Here is a 9,767-nt window from a genome sequence, read left to right on the forward strand (position 1 = left end):
AGGTGACTGTTGTTTGTGATTTGGTAAATAAAATTTAATTTAATTTTTACACATTAAAGTCAGCATTAATGGAAAAAAAAGAAAACACCGAAAACAAAATCTTGAATCTCGACTTCTGAACTCCTTAGTGTGTGCCCAGCAAGTCTCAGTTTAAGTTAAAGGACTTTCGTTATCTATGTCTATATAACTGACAACCCATACACCATCACATGGTTAAATAGTCAAACCACAATTTTAAGCCCACTCCATTTTTTTCTTGGAAACTCTAAACAGAAATCTTTTCTTTCCTCGATTTTTCTTTTTTTTCTCCAAGATGTGAATGGGTGCAAGAGGAAAGCCCCGCCCGCCTCGGGTGTGACAGGAGCCAATGGTAACGCACCGTGCGCCGTGGAAGGACGTCACAGCACCATCAGCAGTCGTCCTAGTGGGACGGCCGTGCTGCTCTGCTTGGCTTGCAGTCTCTGCTGCACTCCTGTTATTGTGTATGTGTGTATGAGAGAAAGAGAGAGAAACACCACTTGAATACTTTACACTACTCGAGAAATTCGCGGAGGAACGAATCTGTGGATTTGACGACAAGAGAGAAGAATGAGCTGAATGGAGAGACGTGTTATTTTTAAAGGTAGAGGGTAGAGTCTCTGGTTGCCTGTACTTCCAACCAGCGTTGAAGCTCGCTGAGCTAACAGGCTAACCGGGAATGTTTTCAGAAACTAGCTAGTTAGTTAGCCGGCTAGCTAGCATTGTAGTCTGGAGCAATGCGCCGTGTAGATTTAACAGCCACACCGATACTCGTATCTTTGTGTGCAGTTTGTGAGGGAACTGTGGCAGTGTCTCGAAGTGTAGGTTTGTGTAAACGTCCAGAGCTCAAGTGGCCGCTCGGCTTTAATTTCCAGTAGGGACAATAGTTGTAGCTGTCCAGGCAACAAGTCGGAAATACATCACAGCTTTAACGTTGAGTTTGTACTTTGTGCGGTGCTGTGTTTGTTTGTCGCTGACTTGAAATCGACACTCTGTGTGACAACGATGGCACATGGCTTAGTGAAGGTGGCATTACACAGAGGCAACTAGGGTGCGTCTTGAGATGCCCGAATTTGAGAGCACCGGGTCACTCTCCTCTATAGGAAAACCTGCTGTCAGCTAGTCGATACCACTATTGACGAGGAGACGAGGTGGATGAACTTTATAAATCGCCCACATGCGTTGGATCAGTTCTCGGACTTGTGAAAGGCATCTGAAGCAGGAGGGAGACGTGAACGCACAGCCCTTGCAGCCCGGGGGAAGATGGCGGAACGCTCCCGCTGGAGGTGGTGAAACCAAAACTTTGGGACTTCTTGGATTCAGCGCCGCATATCTCATCCCAAACTGTAGGACACATGCAGGCCAAAAAACGCTACTTAATCCTGTTCTCCACCGGCGCGTGTCTCATACTGTTGTTTTGTTTAGGGGGGATACAAGTCCCCCTGTCCAGACGGGGTCCCAGCCGGCCTCATGACCGCAGACTCTCCGGTTATGGCCCCGGGGCGCAGTGGCGTCACATGTCGGGGTACCTGCAGCCTTTCAGCTCCTGGGAGCAGGACCGGAGCGATGATCTCACTGAACACATATCTCCCAGGCAGAAGAGGGACGCTAACTCGGGCCTTTACACGGGAAAACGCTGCAGAATGGAGTCCTGCTTTGACTTCTCACTGTGTGAGAGGAATGGCTTTAAAGTTTACGTATACCCCCAACAAAAAGGGGAAAAACTTTCAGAGAGTTATCAGAACATATTGTCCTCTATCGAAGGCTCCAGGTTCTACACATCTGACCCAGGGCAGGCATGCCTGTTTGTCCTGAGTTTGGACACTCTGGACCGGGACCAGCTCTCGCCCCAGTATGTACACAACCTGAAAGCAAAAATCCAGAGCCTCCCTCTGTGGAATGGAGGCAAAAACCACATCATCTTTAATTTATATTCTGGCACGTGGCCGGACTACACAGAGGACCTTGGCTTTGACATTGGCCTTGCCATGTTGGCCAAAGCCAGCATCAGCACAGAGAACTTTCGGCCTGACTTTGACGTTTCAATCCCTCTTTTCTCCAAAGACCACCCAAGGACAGGTGGGGAAAAGGGCTATCTGAAATACAACACAATCCCCCCTTATAGAAAGTACATGCTTGTTTTTAAGGGGAAAAGGTACCTAACTGGAATAGGTTCGGACACTAGGAATGCTTTATATCATATTCATAACTCAGAGGATGTAGTCCTCCTCACCACCTGTAAGCATGGGAAGGACTGGCAGAAGCACAAGGATGCACGCTGTAACAAAGACAATGCAGAATATGACAAGTAAGTACTTCACAACTATCTTCCGGTTAGCTGTACTGCAAGAGTCTAGGTCTGTCTTGCCACTAATTTTTGTCAGTATGGTGTTTTTAACTAGTTGAGTGAAGCTTGTATGTGTGACTGTAATAATGACAAAACAGGTGGTGTCATGTGTTAAAGGTTTTGTCAGCACACTTGTTTGCTCCTGACTGAAACTTTTTTTTTTCAGGTTTGTGTCCGGTCAGCTCATTGAGTTGTACATAAAATTGGCAAATACCAGTGATATTTCTTGTTGAATTTCCCAGTGTTGTATAAATTAAACTATTCCTATTGTTAAGTAAGGAGACCCGAGCCTGGGCTGTCAAAAAGATAAGGTGTCATTACATTAAGTGCATCTAATGTCCAAATGTTGGCACGGTTTGATATGTCACTTTTAAATATTCTTTATGCCATATCATTTTATTTACTAAGGTATGCATCACGAGGCACAGATAAGTAGCTTTAATGTCAAACACAAGAACTGCTGTATTCAGGTGATATTCCCATTGATCTAGGATTTGTTATTATTTTTCTTGATAACTGGTCCTCTGACTTTCCTGATAGTGTCTGACAGATGTCATGCTCTCTACATGACACACAAATAAAAGTTTTATAATGAAACAGGCACATAATACTCAGTGTAACTAGTCTCTACCTTGTACTCAGATCGGTTTGCCCGGTCCCACAACTAAGCCACACTGTATTCTGTACTCAAATGTGATGAGTAAACTGGCGTCTGTCTCCCAGCTTTGGCCAGTGGGATTCATTTCGTGTCCCCTCAGACCATGCTATGTTGTTATTGGTGACTGTATGGCGCTGGGTGTTTGACTGTGGCTCTTTGGAGTGGATTAGTAGGGACAAAGCGCTGGTGCCAGCAAGGGGAAGCCACTCTGGTCTCTGTTTGCTCAGTCATTTCCCAGACAAACCCAACTGCATCAGCCAGGAATGCCCTGGCCCCAACCCGTGTCCTGCGTGACCCCTGCCGTTGTTTGGGGTTCAACTCTTTGTTGGTGTGAGTTGCTTGTTTGGGGGATCCTCCTTTCTATAGTTTGTGAAGGAATCAGCTCTGAAACCTGGCTGCTCCAACAATATGACTGAGGGGTTTTCTTGGATCTCATTTGTTTACCATTAAACCTCACAGGATTCGCCTTTAATGTTTGACTTGGTTGGAAAATAACACCAAAGCTCTTCTACACACCCAGCCAATAAAAATAATAATCCTCATATCAGACCATAGACTTAAACTATCTGCTCTCTCTGCCACGATTTACCAGCTCAGTGCTTGATGCCAAGTGCTGCCAGGGTGTGCTTTTACACAGTGAGATGGGTGGCATCAGAGCTATAACCCAAAGGAAAAATTAATCCTCCTGTCATTAAGTACACTGGGGGTGAAACGGGCTTGGAGTATCTCTTGCCCTTGGCTTCTTAGCTGCATTGCATGGTTAAAGTGTGTTTGGTACCTCCTCAGTTAACAAGCTTTAGCTTGGTGCTAAGTCCAATGCACAATTCTGTAATATTTGACGAAAAACATGTACTAACACCAGGGTTAGTTTGCCCTGGCAGCTGCCTAACATTGAGTCTTTAAAAGTTCCTTACCTTTAAGCTGGTGTTTCTATATTTATTATCAAACAAATATAAACAAGTAAATATCTTTGCTTTATTTTAAAGTCATCTATCTGAATACTTCACAGTGACAGGGTATGCTACAGAAGCTAGGAGTATGGGTAAAACACCTAAGAAGTGTTTCAAGAGAAGTTTCCAACACTTCAGATTTAAAAAAAATATATATATAAATCTTGTCACGTAAAATGGAAAGCGATCAATAGCAAGGAAAAACATGGGTCACCACTGAGGTCGTTTTTGCTTTTTGTTATGTAATTATTTTCACTGCAAAAAGGGAAAGACAAAAATTAAACCCTGCAGGTTTAAATAGTGAGGATCAGACACTGCAGTTTACTGAAGAAAAGAACATATGTGGGTGTTATTTTTCTTCCTTGGTGCATGCATGGACCACCAAGGTCGGCTACATCTCAAACAGGATGTAATCTGGTCTTTTTAGACAATTGCTTTTTGGTGATCAGATCAGCTGTCATAGATTAAAGGCATCACTGCTGGTTGTCATTTTATTTTTCCTTCACATTGATGTCTGTGAGGCAGCTTTTGTGACTCTTGTCACTAAGGCAGAGTAACCTCTATGCAGTGCCTTCACAGAGCAGAACTGGCAGATTGTGTAGTCTCACCAAACCTTGTGTTGTCATCGTTTATAGACCTGTTTGCCTTAACTTTGCACTATATCATGCTGCAGCATGATTGCTGTGGCTTGCTGGCTGGCTGCTGAGTTTGTGAGCCATGAATGAATCTACATAAATGCCCGGTATTACTAACAATTGAATTAAAATTGTTTCTAACTTATCTTAAAAAATAGATAAAGTAAATGAATATCCTTATCAAAAAATGGTGAAGGAGGTTGGCCAAAACTAGGTCAACAATGTACATGGAAAGACCAACAGCTTGCACCCTGCAGGACTCCACTTTTGTCTAGTTTATTGCAACATAAAAACTGTAACATTTCAGGCACACCTGCTCTCAGCTTAGCTGACACAATAAATTTCCAGAATTGGAGTCTTGCAGTTTGTGAGCTGCTATGTGTGTCTGTTTTTTTTCCATGTACATTTTTGACATAAAGAGAGTGACCAAGAAGACCTGTGATAAGAGAAATGCAGACAGCATTGTTTGCACCCCATTTGTTCCCACCTCTTGCTCTCAAGTTCAGAATACAGTTGGTCTCATTAACATCAGGTAAACTAGGGTAAGTTGATAAACGCTAAAATTAATTTCATCGTTTTCATATCACTAGATTGCCTGACAGAATATTACAGGTTAATGATGGCAGCTGAACTGTGTCATTAGCTCAATGAAATCTGATGACAAAAAAAGAACATTTGAGTAACTCCTGCATGGAAAAGTTTTTCATCATTTATGTTTCATTATTATTCAATTTTATAGAGAAAGCAGAGAAAACTGTGCATTTTGCAGCTTCATGTTCATTTTTAAAAGAGGTTTGTTTGGGTTCTTATTGAAAAAACAAACAAACATAATTTTTATATAATCATGTCAACAAGAAAAACTGCATTCTTGTGAAAAGCTAACCACACCTTTACAGCTTTCATTAGGATTTAAGAGTGTAAGTAGCAGCTAGGTGCTGCTAATGAAATGCACTTGACACTTGACTTGAGCACGTCTATTGGTCTCAGTTACCATGTTAAATGTTAAAGTTCATGACCGCATAATTAGAAGAATACTGAAAAGGTCTGGAAGGGTTTCTAGAAGGAAAAAGCCTGTTCTCTCTAAAAAGATCATGACAAAACAGCTTAGGTTTGCAAAGTTGCATCTAAAAGAACCATTACACTTCTGGAATAATGTCCTTTGCACATATGAGACAGTGCCATGTTTGTCAAAAACCAAACAGAGCATATCAGCACAAACACCCCATACCAACTGTCAAGTAGAGTGGTGGAGGCGTGATGATTTGGGCTTGTTTTGCAATGGGACCATTGAGTTGAGAACCAAAATGTTCCAGGGTTCAGTTATGAGACTGAACCTTGGCCAAAATTGGGTTTATCAGAATGGCTGCAATCAAAGTGCAGTCTTCAACTTGATTGAAATGCTGTGGTTGGAACCTTAAGAGAGCTGTGCATAAACAATGCCAGGAAACCTCAATGAACTGAAACAGCACTGTAAGGATGAGTGGGCAAAAATTCCCCCTTTGTCAGACGGCAGGCTAGTGCTAAACGTTGCTCTACAAGCTACTAAATCATGAGGTGTACTTTGCTTTCATAGGCATCTATGCAGTTCTTTGAAAAACTTTCTTTTACACATATCTGTATAACATTGTTCCTTCCCCAGATTTTCTTCTCATCACCTTGTTATGTAATGAGATGACCAGTACCAGATCAAATCACTTCTGCTATTCCCTTACTGATTGACTACTTTGGTTTGAGGCTGAATAATCCACTTGGAAGTGTTTGACATATTTATAAGAACATGCAGACGCCATATTGTGGGTAGCTTTCAACAAGACGTTTTTCCTGTTTCTCTTACCGTACTGGTCTTAATTAATTGCTCTTTGACTTCTAGTATCTTTTACAGGGATGATTAAAAACTCCCTGAAAGCTAAGCTATTTTCAGATATTAATAATACCTAGAACTGCTGTGTACACCATTCTGGCATTCCTGGCTTTCCAAATGAGTTAGTCTTGATGGAGTCAAAGATGTAGATGGGACAGTAGTTAAGGAAGGTTTTTGCCAAGAAGATAAATATTTGTTTCTGGTCATGATTCAGCTCTCTAAATGAAAAAATGTCTCTGACTTGTACAGGGATGTAAACAACACACTAGCTGGAGTAAGCTGCTTGGAGGATGTTACAAATTGGGAAAATGTTAAACGGGTTGAGCTTTTAAATATATCTCACTGGATTAAGCAGCTGTTTGTCAGACAGGAGGCTTTAAACTCATCTTAAGACATTAACCAATTTGTTAACATGTTAAATAATTAAATAAATGCAGGTGCTCCACATGGCATCAGCTCGTTATGTTCAAGTACAAATCAGACGCGAAGACTAATGCACGTTTGCCCCATCTTTAGTTAGCTGAGCTCTCTGTGAAGGTTGGTGTGTGATTGTGAATGAGTTGCACTATCCTGTTATGCAGCTCTATGGGTCAGACAGTGCAGTCTGTGGTCTAACTGGGTGGAAGTAATAGTTTCTGTGCCTGGCTGTGGCTCTTTGTGCAACAAATCCCTTTTATCCTCTCCCACTGACAACAAGGAAGTTGTGACAGACCAAATGCAGCCTCTCATCATAATTACCATGTAATGGTCATGTCATTTTTTTGTGTTGCAGTTCAGACTTTATGTTTCAGAAGTTTGATTGATGTGGATATTTTGATGTGCCATGTCTGCATATCACATGCACAATTTAAGTGCATCCTTTTCTGTCTTTTGCTTCTGTCATGATTATTGCTTGTGCAGTTCTCTTGATGAGGCAGACGTGCACATCAGCACTGGCTGTCAAGATGATTTGGCACTGCTTACAGTAAATGGAAAAAAATCACGTCAGGAGATTTGTTGGATTTTTTTTATTTGTCAAAGATCTTTTGCTGAAAACAATGGATTAGCTCCAAGTTACGCTTTTTCTCTTGGCTACCTGATTACGCTCAGCTCGTTTGAATAACAAACAAAGCGGAGTTGTTGACGTTTTTTGTTGTTTTGTTTTTTTTTAAATAAATCTTCTGTTATATAGCCCGTCCCTGTCTTCATAGTATACTTAGTAAGGGCTTACTAAGTATACTATGAAGACAGGGACACAATTTTGCTTGTGTATCTGTGATGTGTTTTTGGTTTTTTTTTTTTTTTGCTGTTTATAGCCAGTGAGAGTCAACTTTTGCCCCCCTCTTCAACACATTGTCCCTTTCATATCTGCACTCAGCCACTGTTTACAAGCTTGTAATGCAGCCAAAGGAGAGAAGAGAAGATGCAGCAGGAGGCAGGTCAGATGCAATTTTAACCTCAAACTGAAAGCCTGCTCACAGCTTGTTTCCAATTAAGAGGCCCTGCCAAGCGCGGGAGTATGAGCAGGACTGTGTGAAAGATGCGGGGAGAGTCACAAAGGAGTGGGAAACAAGCTGAGAGGAAGTTCAGGGGGGAGAGAGAAATGGGAACACAAAGAGAACAAATAGTGACAGTCTGAGAGGCTAAAATACTGGTGGTGTAAAGTAAAAAAAGAAGAGTGAGAAAGGAAGAAAAAACTGCATGCCAGCTACCCAGCATTGAGAGGTGAGTGCAATAGCTGGCTGGATGCTGACGTTGTTCTACTAGGTGTATTTATAGACTTGCAGGGTTTTAATCCTCAGTACTGGCCAAAGCCCCTAGCAGAGGGCTGCGAGCCAACTTGATGCAGGCTTTACTGAGCTTGGGGAAAATGATAATTCTTGCGGGAGGAAAGTTGATTTCTGAGTTCCTGTACGTTATCTATAAATTCCCCTTTTCACCATGTTGTCTACCATTTCAACTCATTAGGTCACGTGTTTTTCTTTTTTCTCCTCCGCAACTGCACTGGCTCCTGTGTACTTGTTCAGAATTTGTTTTTTAGTCGTATTTGTGAAGAGTGCTTCTAACTAAGCACATCTAAAAGCTAGATTGCGCTGTGGTGTTAATAGGTCACAAAATGAACTTTAGTTAAACATTGCTAAAATGGAAGAGATTAATGAGTCATTCCTAAATTAAAAAGCTCACACAAATGTGCTCCTTTGCTTCGCAGCTAATATGAGGGACCCATAGCCTGTATGGCTACGGTGAGGTAGATATTGTATAAGCATAGAATGTGCCTGAGATCTCTGATCTCTGAGAAAGATGGTTACAAACAGCACTAGATAGATAGATAGATATATTAATAAAAGAATTGCACTGAACAAAGTCGTAGCTAAAGTAGAAGCTAAAGACCTCAGTGGAAAGCTCACTTTACACACACACACACACACACACAGACAAAAAACATAAAACTAGACACCTAACAGCAGCCAAGTGGTGCTTTGCTGCCCGTGTTCGGTTTGTGTGTCAGGACTCTTAATCTGCTTGTAGCTGGATTGAAAAATGGTAGTTTTATAATGTTGTTGGTGAATGAGGGTCAGAGTTGCTCAGAGAAACTTGTAGCCGATTGTATTGTTTTTGTGCTAAAATGCGTACATAACTGTGAAAAGCCGTTTGACAGCTTTGTGCTGAAAATGCAGGACATTGTGTTGTGTGGGGATGTCTGTTCATATGTAGAGAGTACAGCAGGCGGGACATTTGCACATGTGTCAGAAATTGTCCACGAAACATTTGGACCTGCTATAAAGGGCTGAATGATGCTCCAGGAAGCAAAGGAGGCTGGCGAGCCACAAAACCACACTGCACAGATGATGTTTATTTTTGATTGACACTGGTGTAGAAATAACACTCACATTGACCATTCCAAAATTGTGTGGTAGTGTTTGAAATAGTTTTTCTGATTGGGAGGTTTGTGTGAGAAATTTATGGTGTATTTTGTGGAGCAGGTCAGATTCCTACAGACACCAACATAGTGACTGTATTTGAACTATTGAGACAAATAGCCATATATAAGCTATGAGCTTTTCTCAAGAGAATAGTATAGTGTATTACAGCACTGAAGTGGTTGTTGGAATACATTTTGCAGTATTTATGTAACTCTTGTACATTGTGTTCCCAGTATAACTTGTTAAACTATGTTACCAGTTTCTCACTTAAAAGTTGTATAATTTCAGCTGTTGCTTAGTTGTTCCGCTTGGCTGTTCATTTCCAAATATACCATAATGCAGAATCCCACTGAGGAAAATGCTACCAGCAGCAGTTACTGACAGCATTGAGCTGA

The 9,767-nt window shown here is 41.6% G+C and overlaps 1 protein-coding gene across 1 annotated transcript in view; it reads left to right on the top strand.

The window, feature by feature from the left end:
* The first annotated feature begins 392 nt into the window (after positions 1 to 392).
* LOC147318680 (exostosin-1b-like) overlaps positions 393 to 9,767 on the top strand; it is a 44,866-nt gene continuing 35,491 nt past the window's right edge. The window contains exon 1 of the mRNA XM_086310751.1: positions 393 to 2,326. Within this exon, the coding sequence (XP_086166877.1) occupies positions 1,374 to 2,326 (953 nt within the window). The 5' untranslated portion in view covers positions 393 to 1,373. The remainder of the gene's footprint in view (positions 2,327 to 9,767) is intronic.

Source organism: Aulonocara sp. 'chitande type north' Nkhata Bay, linkage group LG11 (assembly GCF_057382095.1).
Source record: "Aulonocara sp. 'chitande type north' Nkhata Bay isolate Kocher_YH1m ecotype deep benthic linkage group LG11, A_spYH_male_GT1.1, whole genome shotgun sequence".
NCBI classification, from domain to species: Eukaryota; Metazoa; Chordata; class Actinopteri; order Cichliformes; family Cichlidae; genus Aulonocara; species Aulonocara sp. 'chitande type north' Nkhata Bay.